This window comes from Cygnus atratus, chromosome 19, assembly GCF_013377495.2.
Source record: "Cygnus atratus isolate AKBS03 ecotype Queensland, Australia chromosome 19, CAtr_DNAZoo_HiC_assembly, whole genome shotgun sequence".
In the NCBI taxonomy this organism is placed as follows: domain Eukaryota; kingdom Metazoa; phylum Chordata; class Aves; order Anseriformes; family Anatidae; genus Cygnus; species Cygnus atratus.
This window is the reverse complement of record NC_066380.1, coordinates 11320510-11346281: the sequence shown is the minus strand read 5'-3', so window position 1 is coordinate 11346281 and position 25772 is coordinate 11320510. Positions and strand designations below refer to the sequence as shown.

Below are 25772 nucleotides of genomic sequence, written 5' to 3'. Positions count from 1 at the left end.
CGCCCACCCTGCCACAGCCCCTTCTACGCCTCGCCTCAGGCGCTGCCACTCGCGGCCTGCCCCACGCTGCACCCCGACGGCGCTGCTGCCTTCCCGAACCTGCTTTCCCCTCGGACCCGACAGCTGCCATCCCTCTGATGCCAGCACCTCCAGGCCAGCAGTGCCCTCCTCTGCCCCTCGGGCTGTGGTTCCCCAGGTGAACGCTCAGGCGGTGCCACCAGCTCCGCACACCGTGGATCCCTGCCCGCATGCGGGGACGGGCGGTGGGTAGCAGCCGCCCAGGACAGATGTCGGCGCCTGTGATCTGCACTCTTGTGGGACAGTGTGTCGAACCACAGTGGTTCGCTTTACATGATAATTTGAGAAAGTAGCTTTCTTCTAATCATGAGAGATTAGACTAGAACAGGGAGATACTCATTATTAGGTAGTGTAGTGACAGGACAAGGAGTAATGGCTTTAAACTAAAAGAGGGCAGGTTTAGATGCAATACGAGGAAGAAATTCTTCACAGTGAGGGTGGTGAAGCCCTGTCCCAGGCTGCCCAGAGAAGCTGTGGGTGCCCCATCCCTGGCAGTGCCCAAGGCCAGGCTCGATGGGGCTGGGGGCAGTGGTCCCTGCTCATGGCAGGGGTTGGACCTGGATGGGCTTTCAGGTCTGTTCCAACCCAAACCCTTCTGTGGGTTGATTCTAAAAATATTTCTTGTAAAGAAATATTACTTATAATGTAATTAAATTTAAATTGGAGAAAACCCATCTGCCTAGGCTGAAACATGCTCTCCATATGCAGAGTACAATAACTGTTTTGCTTATTTTGAAGAAAATAATGGTGAAAGTACTTCTTATAACTAATTACATCTCACGGTGTCAGGTTAAAACTACGTCTCCAGCACTGGCACTATTGCCAGAGAAAGCAAGCCCCTTCAGAAAACATGTTTCTCGAATGCATCTTTGTTCCCTTTGCTGCTTTCAAAAATCCCACCCCGAGGTGCCAGTAACACTACCAGCTCCTCTGAAAGGTTCTCCAGATGCAGAATGTGTTCCCTACATGCACAAAGCTCTCCAGGTCACCTTTAAGTGACTGCAAAATAGCCAAATGCCTTTCAAAAATCTGGCTGGCTCAAATGCTTTTCTAGAAGTTACATACACTCAGGCAAAAGCTTGGCCAGTACTTTAGACTTGCCTAGTACTTCAGGCAGTACCACTGCCTGGAGTTTGCAGTGTGTTTAACAATAGGCACAGGACAGAACAAAAGACATCACAGTTACTTAAGATAAAAGTAGTGATGGGTATTGATTTGCAAAATTTATAGGTGCACCCTCTTAGATAAAAAATAAAATTAAATCATTGAGAGGTCCTACTATACAGGACTTGCAATGTTACAGCTCTTGGGAGGTTAAGTAGAAGAGAAAGGATACCTAACAGCTACCACCAGCATGTTTGAAGAGATTTGCTGGTTTCTATGGTAAATGGGGAGGGTAACGTGACTGCCTGGTTACAATTATGACTGACGCACATCTCAAACAATCGTTCTCTTCCTGTTCGTATGACATAAGAAAAACAGGATGCTGAGAGGTGTTTATCTGAATGAACAAGATAAGCACACACACTGGCATTTCTAAAAGTATAAGACTTAACTAACAAGATGTTATAGATTTTCTATGGAAAAAAATCCAAATGCTGAACTGCTGAATGTGATTAAATTATGCATGGAAAGATCCTTTCCCTCCTAACCCGCAGGAAACAGTGGAGGAGCTGTTATATGAGCCATGCATACCAATGGAAAGTCTTTTTAGTGTGAGATACTGAGTTACACTGCTGAATCAAAACTGAAGAACAGCTTAGTCTGCAATGTCCTGCAGCCTCCAAAAATCTGTATTCATTTCAAGGACTGCTGATTGCTAGAGCTACAGTGAATCGGGGTGCTGCAATGGCACTACTGCTACACAGGGAAGCCAGAAAGGATTATAAAGCAGTTTGTGGCACTGGTCACCATTTCACAGGCATTTCTCAGGCCCACGGGTTTTCAATCCACCTAAGTAATCATCGTAGCTACTTTAAACATTTTAAAAGTCCATCAGTGCCCGAGAGGGAACCTTATCACTCCTTACTGAAATGATTACTAATCAATTAGGAAACTTGAAACATGTCAGAGCCACACAGCAGAGTATGGTGCTGCAATCACTGCTGCCCACTAATTAGGACAAGCTGGTTCAGCCAAATAACACTGCAGTTTAAAGCATTAAACCAGCTTGTGTCCAAAAAGCACAACATTGTCCCACTGAAGGTTCTGGAGCCGGGGAAAGGAGCTGGTCTTCACACTCATGTTCTTGTCACCTGTGTGCATGAGCAACACACTTGGCGAGAAACCTCCAGCTCCAGAGCAAGTTAATAAAAATGAAACAAGGAACTGTTTGAGCAATACGACAGGATGACCCAGAGTCAGCTCTCACATGCTTTAATACATCCACTCCTGTTCAACTGGGAAAAGAGAAAAACTCCCCGTGGGCAGGCAGAGAGGATAAGGTATACCTTGAGATAGGTATGTTACAAAAAACTACAAGCACAGCTTGGAAAGTTAATTGCCAGCTGCTGTTTTGCTTTGTTAGTGTGAAGAATGGGGTGTTCAACAAGGAAGGTGGAGGAGGTAAGTGAGAGGGTGGAGGTGGGACATCCCTCTGTGTTTTAGGAGACGTTTGGCATATGTAAACCACTCAGAGAATAAAGGTTTACGTGGAATCAAAACAAAAATGAAGGAGAAGGATAGCATGTTCCAGCCTGACTTCCTGAGGGTTCATTCCTACTGTGGACTGGAGTTAGTCTCCTCAGTCTTCAGCCTCAGAGCAAAATTTATACTGCCAAATGTTTTGGTCTGGGGTATCCAAGAATCAGCTGTTAACTCTGAAACAGTTCAACAATCTTTCACGTATTTATTTCTTCATAGCTTTGCCTATTTCAAATGTATATTCAATTTAAAATAAAATATCCATTAAGACCTTTTGCATGTCATCATGTCCCATGGAAGAACCAGACCATACGCTGCACTGCTCCAGTCATTCACAAGAACAATTGTGTCATTGTACACTATTAGACACAGGGACTGACACTGAAGACCTGGTATTAACAATAATTTGCCTTATAATAGCTAGTCCACCACAGAACTATTTGAGCATATGTTTAGAATAACGATGATGTAGTAGAGTGTAAAAAATCTTAAACTGAAAAATGACTACAATCACATACTGAAGCAAAGGATAATAAATACATGGACTCGGTAATAGTGAGCAGTGAGGAGGTGGACTGGAACAGCTCTCCAAGGAGAGCACAATGCGGTTGCTAGGGATTAAAACATCAAAGTGCCCATGCACAGTCACAACAACTCGATCCCGAAAAGGGATCTCACAGTGTGAGGGATGTGACTGATTGTAATACTTACCTTCAATAATTCTTTGTGCTCTCTAGAGCATATTCCATCCAGGAGATGCAACAATTTATGAGCCATAATGGCTTGCAGCTGGTCCAGGAGCAAAGACACTGGTTTTGGACTCCTGAGAGCACTAAAGCAGATGCATTAGGAAGTCTGCACTGGCTTCCTTGGCAATGCAGAAACATCCCCAAGCTCTATACACAGCTACCTGAACAACCTACCACACTCTGCACGAGTTTGTGAGCTGCAGTTACCTGAAATATTTTCTACATTGCACTCTTCCACCACTTTTTTTTTTTAATAAGACATTTTAAATAAAGGTGTTTGAAACCTCCCTATCAGGCTTGCACACTGTCAAGTGCTCATCTCCCAAATGCAGTCCTTCTACAGTGTTTAATTTGACCACTTGAGCACTGTCTTGCGATGCTACTAAGACACACTGCAAAGCAGCAGTGTTCAATGAAGCACTATTGTAATGACCTGCCAGTAACGTGTATTGCTTGGGAGACAACAATCCTCTGTATTTTTCCTTTTCTACACTGAGCAGGCGTTGGTTAAAAAGCTGAGCTTCAGGCAATACACTACAGTTGATAAGGCAGGTAGGTGTCACATTTCCTCTGCACACAGGGACAGAGAGGCACTGAGAAGTGAAGCAGTTTGCCCAAAGTCTCCCAAAAGAACCACCAAAGAAACCACAGCAGGTGCCAATTCTGATCTCCCTCATTTTTGCATCATTTTTGCCTCATTTTGCATCTAACTGTTTATACAATCATTTCTTACATAATTATTCTAGCCTGGTATCGGCAGCTCTGGAAAAGTCCCCCTCTGAAGGCAAGGACCCTGGAGGCAGGGGCCACAGGGACTCAATGTCCCCCAGCTGTGCCTGGAGCCGCTGAGCACCCATGCTGTCTCCTCTTGCCCACTGGGATTCAGCTGCACCAGACCCATCTTCTCACAGCTACCAAAAAAATAAATAAAAATAAATAAAAATAAAAATAAAAATAAAACCACCACAGTCAAGAATTCGATGACAAATCAGTTCCCTAAGAGCAGACAAGACTTCCAAAGTCCTTCAAGAAAAAATAAGTGAGTTTTACTACCCGTGAGATGCAAATCCATCTCAGACGACGCAGGACAGAACATTTCTGTGTAAGAAAGTGGATTTCTACTTACTTTTATGTAAATTTTGTTTTTGTATTTGGTGCACATATTTAAGTCAGTATCAAAGGAACAAAATGGAAACCGAATCATTGTCTCTGGCTTGGCTGGCTTACAGATCAACTCCCAGCCTTTAATTCTAGGAAGTGAGTGACCGCAAAGGATCCTGACAGCCAAAGGCCCCCCTCTTTCAATCTGATTTGCTGTTTGTCTTGGAAGTAGCCAGGTTAACATTGTCCCATTCAGCCTGCAAGAGAATGTGGGGCAGACAGAAAGATGGAAAGACGGACAAAGACGTACAGAGAGACACTGCAAAAGACTGAGAGACAAAGACAGGCGGTGGGATAAAAGCATGGAACGAAGGCAAGACCCAGCCAAGCCAAACAAAGTTTTCCTTGAGTGATTACATCTGCTGGAGAGTCCCCAGCTTGCACTCTCCTTGCTGAGAAATTCTTTTAATTGTTTAAAATGTCTAGGACATTTTAAAAATCCCAAGAAAAGCTTCACTGCAATCATGAAAGCTCTGAACTGCATGAACTTTTGTTATGCTGAATTACTGATAGCTTGCTACATACTTCTTGCAATAGAAGCTGAAAAGTTCTTTACAGAAGATTTTTCTGAGGTAGAACCCTGAAAAGTGAAAATTGATGATAAATCTTCATTTCTTTTCCAAGAAAAAACAAACAACCCCAGAAAAATTCTTCTCCCTCCCAATGTCTGGGTAGCTAAATACAGAGAGCATACAGAAGAAAATCAAAAGAGAAACTTCCTTAAATCAGGCAAAATTAAAGTAAGGTTAAATAATAAGGTTAAATGAATGATCCATAGAGTCAAGAGCTCTGACTCTGAAAAAAATGGCATTGCTCCCTGAACTCAGCAGAGACGGCAGCTCTTCCCAGCTGCTGAAGCTGCTCGCTGGGTGGCAGCTGGTGGGAAGCGGGCAGTTGAGCGAGTACAGATACCCAGCACTGTGCCAAGACCGAACTGAATGTCACACTGCCACAGGTGCTTTGTTTCATACATGAAAATTAATACTTGCAAGCCCCCAAAACAGGTTAATATTAAGCAACTTTCGAGTTTTTTTAAAAACACACTATTTTCTTACCTCCAAAAACACAAACACTTGCCTGCATACCTCAAGCAACAAGACACTTGTATTTACCAAATTTGAGGATCAAGAAAAGAAAGGAGAGAGCCACTGGAAGAATGCTGCAGAAGACAAGGCTGAATGGGAAAAGATCAAAGAAAATCACAAGGTCTGTTGAGCTGCTCTGCCATGTCACATGTGTGACACCAGGAAGGTGAAAGCATGACTTGGGGGGACATCTAACAGCCACTGAAGGTGTACTTTAGCATATGCACACATTGCAAGTATTTTGAATGAGTATCTATCTGTACTTCGCCACTTCGCTGGTGCCAAGACGTTTTACTTATGCCAGCAGAAGTCATCCAAAAGCAAAAGTGACTTCTCTTTATATCTCTATTCATGCTGCATGTGAGTGCGGGTACACAGACCAACCTGGGCCCTCCCCTCTCTTTCTCTGCTTTTAGCAGAGAGCCCCTCGCCGTGCCACTTCGCATGGCCCTGGCCCTCGGCAGAACTTTCAGGAGCCAGCTCCACCCACGCTGCTGGCAGAAAGCTAACTCGGCCAGAACGCAGGGCACTTTTTGTGGGGCCAGTGAAGTGAAGCAACTCGGCAAAGGGTTCAAGGCACCAGTGTTGGAGCACAGAGGATGACTCACGGACTCAGGGCTGGGGACAAGGGCACGAGGGAGTGGGGCAGGGAGCAAAACCTTCAGCTTGCAATTGGACTTAATCTGCTGCATCACTCACCATTTCCATTTGCTCTGTTCTGCCAGAACATGCGCCTTTCCCTATAACATATACAGAGATGCCTTATTACTTATATAATAGGTAGACGCAATAGATAGTGATACATATTCTTCTATGAATTGCCAGGTAGGTAGATACCATGTTGAGGTTTACATTTTCCACCATGCAAAAGACATGGCTTAAAGTCCAGTTAACTCATACACATCAGCCACAGATGTGTAGTCTGCTGCAGTCTGCTGCAGCACAACACGGCCAGGCTAAGATCCTGCAGCGCCCTCATCTACAGCAGGAGTTGCAAGCACTGTTGGAAGAAGCAAACACATGGACGTCAGGATCATCCAGGTTTATTTTGTAAACATTATGTCTTAAAGCAACTTTAAAACAATTGTAAACAGTGCCTCTGTCCTTAAGGTAGATAGCCTTCACAGGGAGAACCGCCTCCTCTGCCCCCAAATTCTGCTCCACTCTTCGGGAGGCACAGGCAGGATCATGCCATTTAGAAACTCCAGGTCAATACGCACCGAGCAAAACTTCTGCAATGAGGCTGAAGGAAACTTCAACAGACAGAAATGCTAGAAGCTGTAACAGAACGGGCAACAGCCAGCCTACCACGACGCTGACTGAAAGAAGAGCGGATGAGGAGCCAGACCTGAACTAGGGAGCGAAGGGCCTGATGGCTCTCCTAGCCCCTAACCCCTTCTAGAGCGCAAAGGGAATAAACAGTCTGGTGGACAAACAGGCTATCTGAGAGCATCAACTGCAGTAATCTCAGTCCTCAAAACTGTGGAGGGTTCCCTAAAAAACAGCAGCTTGTCAGGAAGGAGACTGGGGGTTTGTTTTATGCTTAGTTACCCACTAAGGCAAAAACAAGAGGCACCATTCGTTTCCAGTAACTGTCGACCAAATTGGAAAAGGACTACTTAACAATAAAGTGCAAGAGTCCACCATGAGTAATAGCAACTCATGTGCTTTTATGAAACAATAACACACCAACATAAAATAAATCAGTGCTTTTTAATTTAACAATGTAAATTACCCTCCCACCTGCTGTGAGTCTCGTAAGGAGAAAAAGCTGACTGCATTTTTACCAAGCTGCCTATCCCAGTCTCACTCTGCGCCGGCCTCATGTCCTGGGGTTAGACTGTAGACTCTGTCATCTCTTGCACTCGTATGACCTAAGAAAGGGAATGTGGCCTTTTTCCCACAAGCCCAGAGTGAGAACATCATAAAAGCTGAACTTTAGCCCCCTTTTTGGGCAGGCAGCACAATAGCAAGGAGGATGCTGTTACTCCCTGGAGGCTCTGCTGCTGAAAAACATCACCAAGCTCAAGTAAAAGGTCAGTAGTTAGGATTGCATCTCTTGTTTTCTTCAGTTTTCCTCCTCCGTCAAAGGCAGTTAAACATTCTTTGCACACCCCCCTCCCTCCTTCTGAGAAATGCAGGAAGGAAGTGCTTGCAAAATAGTTTAATTTAAAAGAACGCACAATCACACACACAGCAAACACTGCTTTAGACTCGGAGCAGAACATTTCTATTGCCTCACAGTTCCCACTAAAACACAAATGAATCACTGCCGCGGCAGAGCCGTTCCTCCTTCCCCACAAATGGAAGCTGGATTTCTACTCCCAAACCTTTTGTTTAGGGACAGACACCTTGGGTGAGTAGATCTGCAGCTGAGTAACACAGGCAAGCCCCTCTGCTCCTGCAGGTTCCTTTCAAGCTGGAGAAAAGGACTTTTATCCAGTAATCAATGGCTATGGAGCTAGAGAAAGTAGGACGCAGAAAGCCCTATAAGCTCTCAAGGTGCTGCACAGGCACGATGCTGTAGTAATACAGTCCTGGGCTGTGGCACATGTCGTGATTTCACCTCCTACAACTAATTGCCTCTGATTCACTAGCCCTGGCAAGTGCTTGTTTGATTTCACAGTACATTTTCCACCAGTTTGTAACATGGACCCGGGAGTTTGTGAAGATTGCATGGGGCTGTTGGATTTAACATGAACCTTTGCCTTCACCAAATACATGTGAAAGAACCAGACCCTTTTTGCGAAGGGGAACATAGACACCAGAAGGCAATTCACAGAAAACTTTTTTGTTATTGATCAGTTTATATCCAATATGAACTAAATTTTATCATCACAGTGTTTTTATACCTCTGGGCAAACAGCATTTACCATCACAAGCCCATTTCTTTGACTTCTCAGAGACTTGCGCGGTCCTGAGGACTTGCTTCCCTTGAGCCGTGACAGCCACCAGCATGTCAAAAGGGGCTCGCCAGTCGCCACCCGCTCTCGCTTCTTTGAGAAGCATCAGTCCTCACAGCCACAGGCGCTGGAAATGAGCACCTCCGTCCCTCACAGCTCCTGCAAACACAGCAGCACTTTTGCTTGGTGGTTCGAGCAAATCTGGTCACGTTTCTGCCACCCCACGTTCCTTGCATTGCTCGGCTAGCATGTGGCAGATTGATTTCACCTTGGCACTCCTGTGCTTTAAAGGGACACTGCCAACAAATCAGCCCTACCTCACTTTCCTTTAACCCATTGCTGTTACAGGGAATAATTAGATGAGTAAAACAAGAGATCGGTGATGTAGGAACTGAGTAGACTGCACCCACTGCCCATTAGTGATGTCTTCTTCCTCCAAAGAGGACGTCCAGGAGAAGCAATCCCACAACAAATTACTTTCTGTAGGGAAATTAAGAAATTTTGCATGCTGTGAATGTGAATGCTTTTCCACATATAGTCAAACACCTTCACAAAGGGGAAGATTAATACTTTTATAAACAGTTTGTGGCATTCGACAGTCTCATTTCCCTGTCTGGAGACTTCAGGTCTAAGGCAGGACCTGAAACTAGGTTGTTAAGTTTTGTTTTTTGCCTTTAAAAGTTGATACAGCTTCAGTCTGACAGCATTTACTCCCAGCCCTCAGTGGGGGGAAATCTGACATTAACTCATTCTAAGCCTTTGCCCTGATGGGGACAGGTTTTGTTTGTTTGTTATTGTTTTTACAAAAACACAGCTATCACTGCTATTTACCATCCTCCCCAGCCCCAGTCCATTTTACCTCCTTTTCAATCGGTGTTACTCATGCCCACATTTTGGTAGACTTCAAAATAAATGTTAGCATTTCAGAAATGCCTTCAGATTTTAAACAAGGACTTCACAGTATCACATTCTGTAAAAACCTTAAATGAGAAATAATTTCTGTCCCACAGAGTATTTAAAGGCATGTAAGGAGCTTACTCCCCACCCCGTCCGTTACAAGCCCGGACAAAGGACAACATGAGCGTGAGCCAGACAAGAGGGAAAGCACCAGCCGCAGGAAGGCGCTCCTGCAGGTAGCCAGCATGGAGCTGGGGCGGTTTCTGAGTCTCAACACAGTTAAGAGTTAGTGACTGGTTTTCACACGATAGAAAGTACGAACTGCACTGAAGGATGTTACAAATAAAACTGCCACGCAGGCCAGTACGCACAGAGAAAGTTTTAGGGCGAGTTTTAAATTTACTATTAAGCTGGACTCTTAAATGAATTTTACCCCAGCTCTCCAATGACACAGAGAAATCTTAGAGGTGTTCTAACTCCATGCTAATTTACAAGCCAATGTACTTGGCTGATGCAGCGGTGGGGGCTCAGACGCGGGGTGCAGTTCAATATGTGCAACATCCATGTAGAACAAGGAAGGCAGGTGCAATTGCTTTGACAGCTGATAGCCTTCCCACCCTGCCTTCCATTCGCAGCTACAATCTGGTCCCCTTGCTCTTGGACGCAGCCTCCTGGGAGGTAGTTTTGAAGCATCTCGCACCAAAGGATAATAGGATGGCTTCCACATGGACTACTGGAAAATGCAGAGTAGGAACATGGTTACATAGCCAGGGTTCTGACTGTGTGGATGCCCATAGAGACTACGCTAGGTGTTCAACCTTAACCATAAATCATTCAAGCTTCATGTACAAGGAAAACTAAATTTCAAACATAAAAAAGTTGCTTCTCCACCAAGTTAAGACTCCTGATAATCTGTTACGAGGATTCATAACAGACTGAATAACTGAATCATCCAATTGTTCGACAGGATTACACAGCTGTCTCGAGAGGCTTTCCAGTGAGTGCTCATCACCTCTTAACAGCTAATTATTGCAGGCAAGACTGCTGCTTTGATTATCAAAATGAAATTCCTAGCTCAAATTTGACAAGAATACTGAAGATATACTGAAGAAAAGAAAACCAAATTGACAGCTTAAGGAATGGTTCAAAAAGGTTACAGAGCAGATAAGCCTGAAAATACTACCCAAATACTGTAATGCAGCTTTTAAACTTTTGTTTAATATGAGGAAAAGATCAAGATTCAGTTCAAAGCCCTTTCTTGGAGAGAGGCACAGAGTCATATTCTGTAAAGGTGATTCATTTAATGGTGAGGCCTCCACCTTATTTATTTCCTCTTTCAAGGCATCAGACTCGCCTTTGCCTTGTCACTGCCCTACCCTGAAGACCTGACAGAAACCTCTGCCTCTGTAATGCCACTTACTTCCTTCCCCTGTGGCCAGACACATCACCCTGGGGTGCTGTGAACCTGAGAGCATGCCTAGTCACTTCCTTGGCTTAAGGCTCCACAGTCCTGGTGGCTTCTTTACCAAGCATCAGCTTCTTTACCTGTTACCATTTTCCCTTTTTTTTTCTTTTTTTTTCCCTTTTTTTTTCTTTTTTAAGCTTATTCTAAAAGAGAATTTTGATTATTGAGATATTTGATGGGAAGGGAAGGGAAGGGAAGGGAAGGGAAGGGAAGGGAAGGGAAGGGAAGGGAAGGGAAGGGAAGGGAAGGGAAGGGAAGGGAAGGGAAGGGAAGGGAAGGGAAGGGAAGGGAAGGGAAGGGAAGGGAAGGGAAGGGAAGGGAAGGGAAGGGAAGGGAAGGGAAGGGAAGGGAAGGGAAGGGAAGGGAAGGGAAGGGAAGGGAAGGGAAGGGAAGGGAAGGGAAGGGAAGGGAAGAAAATCCTCAGCAACCTGCTGTCAAAGTTTTACAGATCAGACTGGCTTGTGCATGAATTCCAGAGGTTTGCACTCATGCTGCCTCCAAAGTGTTTATGTGAGACGTGTGTTTTTCCTGTTGCACTGCTGTGATTGTTTGGCTAGGCTGGGTGATGGATGGTGGAGAAGGTAGTGTCTGGAAATGTGCTCCAAAGTCGACAGGAAGCTGAGGGGGCCCTTGCCAGTACTTCCTTCCTGTATACAAGGGGAGGACAGAATGGGAAAAACCTTGGCTGTCTCCTACCCTGAGAAAAGTGCTACCCTTCCAGCTGGATTACAGTAAAAATATTTTAATCTTTCACAAGATTATAATATCCTTCCTCTCTAACTATAGCTACAGTGCAGCAAGGCTTAGATAATGAGATGAATTGACAATGGAACACTTACTGGGTGGCTACAGAGTGCTGGTGCTAGAAGCTGTGCAAACAGATCCAAGTTTGAAGATCCCTGTGTTCAGCCAAGATATAAATCATCCGTGGATCAGACGTGTGTAACCCAGAACCTTGACTCCAAGACTGACCAGTACTAAGCACTCCAGCAGAAGGTGTAAAATACACACTAGTTGTACGCTGGAAATGTGTCCTTCTTGACAGCTTCATTCTAGTGCCTGTTTCTTAGACAGTGGATCAAAACTCAAAGCATAACTTCTATTACCCCAAGAAAAATAATGTTGCAATGAGCAACCTGTGAGAATTTTGACCATGTGATCCACACCTCTCTCATGAGCACCCAGGATGATTTGTGTTACGGAAGGCCTCCTTGAATGCCTTTTTCCAAAGATCCTGCCTCCAAGTCCTTTTGTAGATGACTCGTGAATTTGCATGGCATCCTGATATGCAATCTTCATCTGTTCACAGTAAAAAAAAAATGCATGCAGAGTAATACAGATTCTCCCTTCTCAGCCCCATAGCCAGCTAGGCAGGACTGTAAGGAACAATAAATGATCTCTTTTTCTTCCAAGCTAACAGAAGAATTTTCTTAAAATTTCCATTCTTGAAATCCCAGATTCAAATCCACAGACAACAGCAAGATTCTCAGTGTAGGCAGGTGTTCTGAATCCCAAACTCACCAACCTACACTGCATACACCCATGCAGGCTGTGACAGTAAAACAGAATGGCAGAAGAATGGTGGCTATGAGGACCGCTTTCTTTGCCACCCCAGGAAGAGGATATCCTAATAATCCTGTCAGGCAGATATAGTCTGGACGGGTTTGCTTGAGCAAGTCCAAAAAGGGGAGGACATGTTACAAGGAAAAAAAAAATAAAAAAAAAAATAAACCGACAGCTCCTATATCAGCCCCTATTTCTGAAAAAGGCATCAGACAAAAAGACCTCGCCCATTAACAAAGAGTGGGGAACAATGAAAATTGTCAAAAAATAGCCCTCGCGTCAGAACTAAGAATGCTCCTTTACACATCCAAAAAAGCACACAGCTGAGCAAGAGCCTGGGAGGCTGTCAGGCACTGCTTCTGGCTTGTGTGTCTCCCAGGCCCTTCTCCTTTGCAGAAACATCCAGAAGTAGTAGATGATACTGACTTCCAGTAACCAAAGAAGGGGATAGAAGAAGAGAGGAAATTCTTGGCAGAACTGAGCCAGAGCAAGTAACAAATTCCTGTCCATTCAATCTCTGCGGCAATGACCCTGACACTGAAACTTTGTGGGACATAACATGACAACAGAATGTGTGTGCATCTTCCCCAAGTCTTACTTTTTATAGCAATTACAGAAGCAATTCATGAGAAAACTGAAGTATGGATGAAATCTGAATGAGTTGTGTAATATACTAATAAGATGGGACGCTTCTGAATTTGTGGAAAGCTAGAGAATCAACTGTTATAAAAATTTTCAACCTGAAATATAAGAATGCTGATATCTAGCTGTGTACCCAAGCAACCTCAAAGATTTGGTCACCTTCATGATATGCAATGTGGAATCAAATTCAGAGCTTCTGCTCTGCTTGTGACTCAGCGTTCTCCTCCAATAGCACTAAGGAAAATAAATGGAAAGCAAATGATGCTGAATGTCCCAAGACAGGCAAATGTCTTGACAAGCAGAAAACTTACCAGCAGGCTCATCATTTGAGTCGCTCTCCTGATTCATCCTCCCAAAGGTGGCACCGAATTAGGATGCTGAGCTTAATAGTCTACAGCTCAGAGTTGGTAGTCCAAGCTCTTGCTTCTGAAAAGAAAGATGCAGTGTTATGATCAAACTGTAGGAATCTCACCCCGTATGACAAAGGAAATATCATATGTATGGTCTGTAGTTTTGGCATGTAAGCATACAAGATAGTGTAGAAACTGTATGAGCATATGACTTCTCATGGAAACCACAGTACATTGCCTAGAGATCAGAGAACTTAACAGGGAATTGGTAAATTAAAATCAACTAAGAAACACTGAACAGTGGTATCTGAAACCTCATGAAAGTCATTACATGAGTTAAAACTAAATCTAGATTCCTGGAGTAGTGCAAGGTTAGCTTTCAGATTTCAGTTGCACATACAGGAGTCTTTATCACTGTTTACTTGATTAACTAAACCAAAAAACAGACCTATCTAACCTCCAAACTAGACAGTCAATGTGAAAGCATGTTCTTGCCACAGCTAAACAGCTCCTCCTCTTTGTTTGCTTGCCCTTCCACTCATCACATCTTGACTGTGGTAGAGTTGGGAACAGAACCCATGTCTCCCAAATCCCAATCCAGTGCCTTAACCACAACATCCTTCCTGCTGAATCACATTGCAGAATTGTTTATCAGGAAGGAAATTCCCCCTTGAGAGTACTCACTCTGAGTGTGCTGGTGGAACACAAATGCTTAGAAAAATACAAATGTACTAGGAATAACAAGTGATTTAAGTCACTGTACAAGAGACTAAAGGTACATCAGCATATTGTTTTTTGTTGTTAGCAGTATAAGGAAGGCACCATCAAGCAGGACATTACACAGAGCAAGCAGCACATCCGGATGTCCTCAGAGTAATAGCCTCCTTGTCTTCTGAAGATGATACGTAACTTCAGAAACATCTAGCCCACACTGAGCATTAGGTATACGTCACTCTGAGAGGGGAGATTCAAAGGTTTATATTCTTACTAGGCACTGCGAAGGTCACCTTTTGTAACATCACACACTAAGCTGCTAAGTGCAAGCAGCTGTAAAATGTGGCCTTGGGGGGTCAGAATTATCTCAACATCTTGCAACAGCAAAGGGCCTGCTCTTTCTTTAAGGTCTTCAGCCAAAATAAAACTGGGGGGGGGGGAGAAGGGCAGGGAGAAGATATCAGTGGAGCAAATACTTTTAACCTAAACACAGTTTTCCCCATTAGCCTCCTAGAAAACAAAAGGGTTGTAATTCATCCGTGATCTGCCAAAGAACACAAACCCACTGAAATGGCAAGTTCATGGTCCAGGACTCTGAAGAATTTGGCTCTGTTCAGCAGTTGGGCAAAGGAGAAGAATTTCCCCACTTGCAAGCAATGGCTTTTCAGGTTGTGTCCCAAGGGAGCCCACCAGAGTAACTGACACAAACGCGCCTGGGCAGATTCCCAGAACTCTGACAAAATTTCTTTTATACCCCCTTTTAAATGTCATTGTATAGAAATTCCAGAAGGACTGACTTTTGAGGGGCAAGGAACCAAACCCAAGCCTTCAGTCACAATGTCCTGGGCTCACACTTGTCAATCTAGAACAGCTGTTAAACAACACATCAGATATGCCCGGCTAACTCCAAAGAGCTGCCACGAGAGCAGATCCATGCAAGACGTGCTCAGCCTCTGGTGCACGGTGTGCAGGACAGCCCCAAGACACAGGCTGCACCCCAAAGGCTCTGATGGAGCTACCAGCCCCACTGAAGGAAGAGTCTTCACCCTAGAGGAGCCTGGCTGCAGGGCAGCCATCCTACCATGTACCCACAAGTACACCTCCAAGCTTCTGTTCCCCACAACTAGCTCCTATATTTGCTCATTAAACTCCAAGACCACAGCGATCCCCACATCACACCTCGCAAACCAACCGCAGGGTGTATCAGTGCGGCTCTGGAGACACACAGCCCCTCTCCACAGGCACTTTGGATGGGATCCATCTATCACAAGCAGATACCTGCATCCCACCTGGCCGTCGGGGCTCCCTTCCGACCAGGGGAGATAGGGGCACCTCAGGGGGTGCACCACAATGGGCACAGCTCTAAGCAGACGTCCATGGAGCACCCGCTTCTCTCTGCTGACTGCCTAGAGACTCCGTGAGCACCTCAGGTGAAGGCGTCTGTGTTCAACTCCTTCAGTCCCCTGCTCTATCATTGGTTTTCCCCCAGAACTGAATATATAGCTCTGCTGTCCCATAGCACATGGAGAAACACATCCGAAACTGTCAGGGAAAGCAGCAGTATTAAACAAAGACGAATAACACTGCTTTGAAATCTGGTGTTTTGAATCCATTGTCTACTCTTTCTTTCTGGGTTACTTCAATTACCTGTGGTTTTATCTTCATATACCTACATGGAAACAGGAGTCTGACAGAGCCAGACTCTTCTCAATTCAGCGACTCTGCTGAAGGCTGTACATTAAGAAAAGACTCCTTGCATTTGGGATGTGCACAGCTGAACACAGACAAATCTCATTGCCCAAAGGTAAGGCTGAGATTTCCAATGAAACATCGTCTACCCCAGACTGTTCTCCATTATTCACCCCAACAGAAAACACTGCTTGCTGCAGGATACCTGTCTCCATTTTGTTCTGCATTGCTTCACAGTTTTTCAAGTCACTGGCACTAAACAGACGCATCCAATAATTTATTAAAGTGAGAGTTTCTTGCCAGAAGACACTTTGAAGCACTACTTCTGTCCTCTTGAACAGTAAGAAAAAGTCACAATTGCTTTTCGAGGCCTCTTTCAACCTTGAATTATTTAAAAACACTCCAGCCTTTGTTTGTTTGTTTGTTGTTTTTATTTCCCCATCATATGAGAATATGTTAGGAATTAGTATCAAATGTAGTTCATTTGTTCTTCATTAAAAAGGCTATCCTCTCATTCCTTGTCCGCTATTTTTGCAGTCAGGATCAAGCTTGTGGGGTGGGTTTTTTTTGGGTGTTTAAAGAGGGTTGGAAGGTGGGTGTGTTTCGTCAGCCTAAGTTAGGCCTAAGTCAAGTGTGTCCTGAGGGAAAGCGCAACTTCACATCTTGCACCTTGCAGGATGTTGTCATCAGTTTACAATGGGAAATAACAAACAGCGTATTAGAAGGCAGTCACTGTTATGGATGTCTTCTGCTTGGTTCAAAGTATTCCCATACGGCAACGAGCAGAGAACAGGTGAAGTAAAAAGCTTCAGCAAATTGCTGCCAAACTGCTTCACCAGAGACGTCTGATTTTTCTCCAGAGCAGGTGTGGGTGCTGTTGAGCTCTTGATTTGGGGATGAGTGCCAGGCAGGAGAGTTTTGCTTAATATTTAAGCAAAATAAGCCAATGATTGTAGCAGCCGTCCTGAATAACACATGCTCTGAAGCAAAAGGCCTCATAAGTGTCTGAGAGTTGCACTGCCCTCACTTCGTAACTGCCCCAAAGGTGACGCTGGGTCGGGGGGCATTGCAGCCTGACCAGCAGAGTTCATGGTCCTGCTTCCTCAGTAACAGCTGAGGCCACAGATAACACCAGACGAGGAACTGGAGGCCACTGGCTTCCTTTTACGTGATTTCAGTTCAAGCAGGGCCACCCCAGCACTGCGCAAAGGAGAGTCCCGAACCCTGAGCCCAGCAGGCAGCAGTGAGCAGCAAATCTTGCCCAGCGCGCGCGTTAGTGCCCTGCAGGGGCTGCACCAGCGAGGCCTTCTCGAGCCCTGGCACAGTTGGTGCCTCCCTCAAAGCCCAGCAGCCGGATGGAGGGCCTGCAGAAAAATCTTCTCTCTCCTCACAAAACAGCATCACCAAAACAAGAAGTAGGTTTCTATTCTGCTTGGTTACGGAAAAAAGATTTGAAAACGTGAAGTGAGAGTAACTTAAAGCTTTAGAAAGAAGAAGACAACTACAAGGAAGTGATGTTTATTTGTATTCTTCTCCATACTGTGATTTCTAAGCCTACCTCACATTTTTGCAACCTGGCTTTTATTGCTTTATTGTTACAGAACACACAGCCAGAGATATTCAGCATCACAGATCCCTTTCTAGAAAACAAACGAATTAGCAGTATTGGTAAGGCTAGCCCCAGAAGCCCTACCAAAAGCCTCATCCAAAGTGCACGGGTGTCTTTTCATTGACCTTTTCAGACTTTGATTCCACTACTAAACCCAGTTCAGCAGTCCTGGGGCCAGCCACAAACCCAGTATTTCATTCTGCCCGGCACTAAACTACAGACTGCTAAGCTACAGCAGCCAAAGCCTCTGCTCCATTCCTGAATTCCGTCACCTCAGACCTCTTTGTTATGTATTATCATTGCCTATGTACTGAGACTGTTTACAAGCAATCTCAGTAGCCTACACTATTTCAAAGCGGAAAAAAGTCACATATGCTAGGTCTCCTTGTAGCTCAGGCTGAAATGCAAATAGCAGTTCCACCTATTTTACAGTCATTTGTTTATCACATAGATCTTCTCACTACCCAGAAATAGAAGCTTCATTTCTTTATGATAAGGATATGGGAAAGAAAGGCACTGAACCAGCAAAGAAAAAAAAAAAAGGAATTAAAAAAAAAAAAGTAGCAGAAGGCCAGTGCCTACAAGCAACACTGCTCCAGTGCACAGAGCCACGGGCAACTTCAGCCCTCCACCACCACGGTGGGCTGAGGAGCTCCCTCCCGAGCCATCCAGAGGTGGCTCGCGCAGCACCGCGAGGGCAGCTGTGGCCGTGGGAACCCCCCGGGACGAGACCGCGCAGCTAACAGCCGCCTCCTGCACTTACCGAGTTTATCCAGGTTACCTAATTCATCCCAACGAGGAGATTGCTCTTCCTCTGCTTCAGTTTAATGGAGTTTTTACAAAACGATCATTGATTTTTGAACATTTAAGGAAGTCATTTAATGACATTATTACCATAAGATTCACTGGAACAGCTGAAGGCTCGAAACAGACCAAATACAACAGAAGTCGGTAGAGTAATGCTATTCTAGAGTACCTCCTTTTGCCTCATTACTTCTGACATTAAAACTAGAAAGCAGCTGACAAAATATCATCAGATGCCTATCAAAGTCTGTTGTATTATCAAAGCTGTCACCCTCAACACGGTGAAACCCACCAGCCCGGCACAAATGTATTTTTAGTGGAAGTTCCTGTTCAAGTAAGTAATATCAATAATAAGCAAATTGTTGTGACACCACAGGCATAAATAAAAACTGAACCCATGGAGAAAGCCCTGCACACCAGAGCGCATGTCTTCCTGCACACATGTCCAGCATATCATCGACATCCACAGCATACCAAGAAGAAAACAACTGGTGCATGCTGGTACTCGCCCTGCGAAGCACCATCAGAAACCAAGAAGTTCCCCCCAGCCTTTTCAGCCTATAGCTGACAGTGCACGTCGCAGGCCAGCAGCTCACTTCAGGATGCTTTACTCCTGATAGCAGAGGTGAGCCTCCGTTAGAAAAGCAGCAGCTTCAAACAGCTGGGTCACCCCGTCCCTTCCAGCTAGGGCAGAGTTTACCAGCAGCGTCTGGCTGAAGGCAATGAAGAGATAAAGCACTTCAATCAATTTGCAGCGGTGCTGCAAGGAGGGTTTATACCACAGGGTGGGCAGAAGCAATCTAACGGAACCTCCTGCGATGAGGTGAATCCTCCTTTCCAAAGGAAGGCAATCAAAGAAAAATTCATAGCTTGGACTTGAGCTACTGAAAACAGAAAGACCTTTAAATATGATGCTTCAGTGCTTTCTGCTTTAAAGCTCTCCCGTTTGAGGTACATGGTGACTCCTAAAGCACACGTGAGTTAGAAGAAAGAGCCCAGGCGCTCGCACGCTCAGGCAGGGCTCCTGCTGCTGCCTGTCCCATGCAGATCTGCACCCAGACATTTGCCTATCAGGGCATGTGGTAAGACTTTATTTGGTAAGAATAATGTTTGCCTTTTTTTCTTGTAAATCCAAAGAGTCACAACTACGGAGGACAAAGTAAATACACGGCTCTTTTAAGTATTCCTGCCACCTCCAGAATTTCTTGGGAGACAGTTTGCTATCTCGCTTCCTGGAAGCTAATTGCCACAGAGGCTCGTTGCATCAAGAGAAAAAAGCTTGCCCATGGTCTCCTGTCACCTTACTGCTGGCTCTGAGCTTCTGAAGCGCTCCCAGACCAGTGTGCCTCATCACCTGCAAACCTCCACTCCCACCAAGAGGCTCCCGCAGGCTAACAGCATGTGCAAATACTGTCTACAAATTCAAGTGCAGGACTACAGCTGCTGTTCTCTGCCTTTTCTTATTTGCCTCCACCTTCCCAAAGTACTTATGAAGTCCTCCTGTTCCACCAGCGACATGATCAGGTCCCACTCTGCAGAGCAAGCTCTCCTTGATCATCGCGCTGTTCTCACACATCAATCACATTCAGTCTCTTGGAAAACTCACCCTGCAAACAGCCAGCACAGCCCAAGGCACTGCTGAAGCCCAGCGCAAGGCTGCGAGCATGTTCCCCAGTGTCCAAGGTGGCTCTCTAGCCACAGCCTGGTCCCAGGGGAGGATGCTGGCTCTGGACCACAAGGTTTTGTGGTTCACACCTGCTTTTCCCTTTGGAGGCTGAAAGAGCGTGACTTTGTTTTCTGGTCTCTGGCACCCTCTACTGACAAACCACCACCGAGGTGCTCACCCCTGCAGACACATCCAGTGCCCAGTGCAATCAGAGAAGTTTCAAGCTGGAAAAGTCATATACTGCCAACATAATAACACCTCCTTTGCTACATGAACATGTTATGACTTCAAATTTCTTCTCTCCTATTTGTTTGTCCAGATGTTTCCATAAGATAATATTAATCACAGATGCACCTCCCTCCTCTTGGTTTGCTCTGGTAACTGAGCCCGCTACATAAAGGAAGGCACCCTACTCTTCATAGCTGTGTTACCTTAAAACCCTTTGTACTTCCCATCCTCTCCACCTACCAATGACCTCCACCACCTTGCATGCAGCACCTATCCTCTCCCTTCTTTCCAAAAAGGCATGTCCCAGGGAGGTGACCTAAACTCCAACACCAATTTGGAGAACAAAAAGCACAATAAACCAAAGCACAACAGTCAGGCTCTGACATCAGCGAACTGTGCAGACCCCCAGTCCCACGCTCTCGGTGCACGATTCCCCCCGCGGGCCGCACCCCACACCTCTCCCATGGCTCCCGTAGCACTGTGACTCCCTGCGGTCCCTCGGCTGGGCAGGAGGAGCAGGGAGCAGAGGGGCAGAAGCGGCTGCAGAAGCTGGAAGTGAGAGCTGCGCCTGGCAGGGGGGCTCCGCGCCACAGCAACCTGGCAGAAAGGCAGGCAAGGGAGGATGTGGTCACACAGACCTCTGCCATGTACCCAGCATGACCCCGTAACGTGTCCAGCACGTGGGCCCCAAGCAAAGGGATGCAGGTACGCTGAGATATTTGCACCCAGACTCTCTGCAGTCAGCAGATATTGGAAATGAAGGGCTTTGCTTACCTAAATCACTGATGTGATGCATACTGACCTGCTGTGCTGCACTTTAAGCTTCAAGTTGAACAACAAACACTAAGAGCAGAGAATAGCAGAGAAACAGAAACCTAATCTTCCGAGAGGTGTTGACTTTGGAGGTTGATTTTCAGCCTCACTCTTACCTGCATTTTTCTGCTGCTTGCTTTTTTGTATTCAAATGAAGAAAAGGCCAGACGAATAAGCCCTGCTTGCCAGTTGGCTTACACTGGGTAGACCAAAGTACACTTTTGCAGGCTATATAGAGACTTAACACTAAATTTCTAAATGCTATTTCAAGCTCTTGAAGGTTGTAGCTAACCTACAAAGGTTCTCCACTTCAGTACACAGAAGCCCGATGTAGCACTTTACTTCCAAACTAACACCTTTAAAAAATGAGTGAACTTTGGAAATACACAGTGCAGAATTTCAACCAGAACAGAAGTTTTAAAAAAAGTTTTAAAATGTAGGAAAACAGGTCAGGGTGGCACACAATTTACAAATTTAATTCTAAGTTGTTGGCCATGACTGAGAACCACTACAATGCACAAGATTTGAAAAAGAAACTTTAAAAAGCCATGGGATGCAATAATCAAGACTGTAACAGTAATATGTACGTCCTAACTAGGGGATACAGTGCAGTTACTGTAAATGCTGACAATTCAGTACTCCAGTGCTTCCCAACTACTGCCCAAAATAATCTTTCTTTACTCTCTTATTTCCAGTCCTAGAAAAACCTCATATTAACTCCATAAGCAGAACAACCCTACAGACTCAATACGTGACTTCGCTATCTCCCAAACCAGAGCTGGAGTGGTTCCATTTTGACTTCAAGACCTTTGTCTGCTTCCCAACATTCTGATTTCAAGTTCGGACACCACAAATAAGCAATGAAGCCAGCATTGTTAACATCTGTCCAGTGCTCTGGGGGGACAGCACGTGAATGTTTTCTCCTGGATTGCTGAGGAAGCTTCGCTATCTTGCTTAAACCTATGCATTTTCTTCTTTTAATGCATTAGCCGTCCTCCAGAGTCCGACGCTTCTCAAGGGCTTTGACTGAGGGGCTCTGGAAGCGTGGCTGTGACAGCTGAAGCCACTGCTCTCACCAGCTGCTCACCCCACCTCTCCCTGCCAGGAGAGGCTGCCTGTGAGCACAGCTGGCTGAAGTCTGCACGTCAGATGCCTCGGCTATCTCGGCTCTCGTTTTGGCATATTAATGTGAACAGCGGGTGAAAGTATTTGTGCGGAACTGCTGCGCTCTGAACTAGAGATACTGAGATAGATGGACACATTCCTTCTGCAGCACTAATAAACAGCGGGGGACAGTCATGTCTTAAATTATTGCAGCTGTTTGGCCAGCAGACATGAGTCAGAGCAGTAACGCACACCGATCATCAGTGCATGCAGGAACATGATCTGAACTCTCACCTCCTGCCGAATGCTTCATTTTGGGGGCTGATCCTCAGGGATCACCAAGATTCTTCAGCCACATCTGCACTAGAGAGTTTTGGAAGCACAAGCATGTTGGTAAAAATGCAGTAAAAATAATCACTTCCCAATTGACAGATGCTTGAGCAAAATCCCAGACAAGATGGATACAATTTTAGGAATCATGTCATTTAGGGAAGGAGGGAGGGAGGGAGGTTTGTCTTTGACAAAACAGAGTTGAAGCTTTCCTTCTCATGGTGGCTTTGCTTGAGTAGCTGTAGCTGTAGACACAGCACTAAAACATAACCCTTTACTGGATGAATGGGTAATCTCAGCAATCCAGTAAATCTTCTCTATCTTGATCTGCTTCCCTTGCTAATCTCCCTTTCTATTCACCCAGAGGACCTTAAACTATACCATGCTGATTTCTTCATGATTACTTTCATTCCAGACCAGGCCTAAACACTACTAGAATCAAAGCACAATAATCCAAGGATTTCCGTTCAAATTAACATTTCCTCTGTTATCCCTGTTGTTAGCAAATCCCTCGGATCCTGTCTGCAGCTCCGCATCTTCCGTCCTAGACCGGAGTTAAGGCAGCAGGTCTGCAGCTTACACAGGATCCAGGCAACACTCGAGTTGGTGAGAAGTGCCTTTTCTTTCTCCCAAAGGCACTGCTGGTACGTCTTGCAAATACTTCCAGAATTCAGAAAGAATCCCACAAGCTATTGGCATTTTAATTTCTAGGTTATCTTATCAGACTTGACCTACATTTTCTTCAGGTTTTTCTCACCTGAGAGCTGATATACCTTGTTAACAACATGAAGCCTGTCGGTTTAGTAAGTTTTACCTCTTATTTATGTTTGACTTTGATGTGGGCATCTCTATGCATGGGTCCTCCTATCTCCTTCAAAGAGGGAATATCCTCTTTGTTAAATGCCTGAAATGCAAATAACATTTTGAATTCATGAACTTCTTATCAAACTAAGTGACATTTCATGTAAAAGCTCACATGGTGCAACATGAGTTTCAGAGTGGTCTGACATGCTGAGGCAGAAGGCAGCAAGGAGGGAGGAACATTGGATGACACAGAGAACGGAGATGCAGGAGATGCAGCCACCAGAGATCAACTAACCAGCAACTATAGTGACCTAAAGCTGAAGGAGACACTGGCTTCACAGTGGCTGAAGATCCTCACTGCTATTTAAAATATAAAAGAAGGGACAACTGATTACTGGCCTGAGGTTTTGACCAGTAGATCTTTTTATAATACAAGATCAAATCTTACAATGCACTGGTGGCCTTGTCCAAGCACTGAGAAGACCGCTGTCTTGAACAATTTCCACGACTACATCTAAGGGACTAAAAACCTTGTACTAATCCTTCAGTGTGAGGGTTCTCAGTGATTCTTTCTGAGCAATTATTTTTTTCACTGTCATCACCAAACGATGACAACACCAAGTAAGGCTGCTTCCCAGGGTCAATCAAGTCTTTGTCAAGCATTCAGAGGATGAAGTCAACAACTCCACCACACTTGCCTTGTATGCCTCCTCTGCTTGCACCCACAGCCAGAGAAACAGTATCTTTCTGGAGCGCAGGCTAACCTCAAATCCCAGAAAGTCAGAACGAATTCTGACCACACTATTCACCATAAACTGTGTGCCAAATTTTGGATCTCTTCCCAAGCCATTTCAGTGTTATCTACATCACGAGCAATAATAAGTTGCTTTCAAAACTCCTTTGGGGGAGAGTTCTTCCTCGCCTTTTAACTCCTGAATAAGCTTGAGAAGGTCTTCCTCAGTCAGCAGGCTTTCAATGCAGTGTTTATATTTACCACGAGTTGGAATAACAAGGTCGTATTTGGTGGCAGAAACAACTTTCACATAGGACAAAGGAAAATTTGGAAGTTGAGGTTCAGTTCTTCTCACAACATACCTTGTAGGTTGGCACTGTGTAGCCAACAAACCATTCCTCAAACACCTGCACCAGGAGCCAGGCCTTCCATTTGCTTTTGAGTGTGTCTGGAAAATAGGTCTCCAGCGACCCTCTCACTGCCCTTTGCTGCTTCTTCTGACTTTCCATCCTCTTTCTGCATCACCACCCAGCAAATGAGTCATACAGTTTCAGGGGGAACAGTGTACCCGAGTTCAATGGCTCAGATTTATGTTCAAGAAGCAGCATGCACAGCATTGTGCATGAGACTGGCTGCACAGACCAAGAGATCCCGGTATGCTACAAAAGTCTCTACCATTATCTTCAGAAGAAGTTAAGAAAAATGCTGCATTAGCCAACTTTTGCATTGTTGCGCATCCATAAACAGTATTATTACCCTGAAAGGCATGTGTTTTTCTCACTGATTTATTAGCTGCAGTTATAGTTGCAATAATCATGGTCTAATTTTTCACAAAGTACTACGGTTTATGCATAGTTTTAACCACCTTTTGAAAGACCTTTAAGTAATGATGAATCGACCCATAAAATAATACAAATGTTAGAACCAACATATTATTCTCCTTTAGGCATGGGTAGGAATATCTGATTTATGTCTGCCAAATGATTTGGCTTCTGAACAGCTGGCAACAAATTCAAAGTTAAATAGCAAAGCTGTGGGCAACCGCTTGCAAAGATCAGGATTCTTTCCTTTTTCATTTCAACATGAAATGCCATGTCTGCTCAGGGGTGATTTAACCTAATTCACTTGTTCACAGAGCAGCAAGTTGGCTACTTCAAGCTAGTGTGCATCTACATTACTTTGCCACAATGCCATAAAGTGCCTCTCTTATTAAGCCTTCTGTACGCACAAGTCCACACTCGATCAAAGTAACCACTGGAGAAAGATCCCACCCTACGGAGCTCTCCTGCAAAGCTCTCCATTCTGCGAGTTTGTTCATGCAGATGCCTACCAGAAGCTGCAGGGTCTGAGAAGCAAATGAAAAGGGAATCCTAACTTCTTCGATATCACTAATCCAGCCAACTCCATTTCCATGCTCCTGGCAGGCACTGTGGAGGCGACATTGTGGGATGTCTGCTTACGTGCTCAGTAAAAGGAACAGGATGCTACACGCTCAGAATGCCCAGGACTGATGTGTGTGTCTCACCTGAAGAGAGACCAGCACCTCTAGTTCCTTCTTAAGCCCCAAAGAGGCTGCACACTGAACAAAAGTGGCACCGTGCATCGTCCTCAGGATGCACGATAACAGAAGTGTTGGGTGCTTTGGCCGACGCTCACAACAGAACGGTGCTCTGCTACATCTGCTTGCCTCTACATTGTTTGCATTGCATCCTTTTCTTACATGCTTTTAAAACTTTCTTAGA

The 25772-nt window shown here is 45.0% G+C and overlaps 1 protein-coding gene across 26 annotated transcripts in view; it reads right to left on the bottom strand.

The window, feature by feature from the left end:
* Nucleotides 1-25772, bottom strand: part of EXD3 (exonuclease 3'-5' domain containing 3) — a 297604-nt gene that overhangs the window by 217343 nt on the left and 54489 nt on the right. For 22 of the 26 annotated variants that reach the window (XM_035564656.2, XM_035564670.2, XM_035564679.2 and 19 more), the window contains one exon: nucleotides 13498-13612. In XM_035564656.2, the coding sequence (XP_035420549.1) occupies nucleotides 13498-13534 (37 nt within the window). In that variant the 5' untranslated portion in view covers nucleotides 13535-13612. Of the gene's footprint in view, nucleotides 1-6415; nucleotides 6462-13497; nucleotides 13613-13716; nucleotides 13736-13984; nucleotides 14033-25772 lie in introns of those variants that run through there. The other 4 variants (XM_050714594.1, XM_050714596.1, XM_035564659.2 and 1 more) reach the window with 4 other exon arrangements.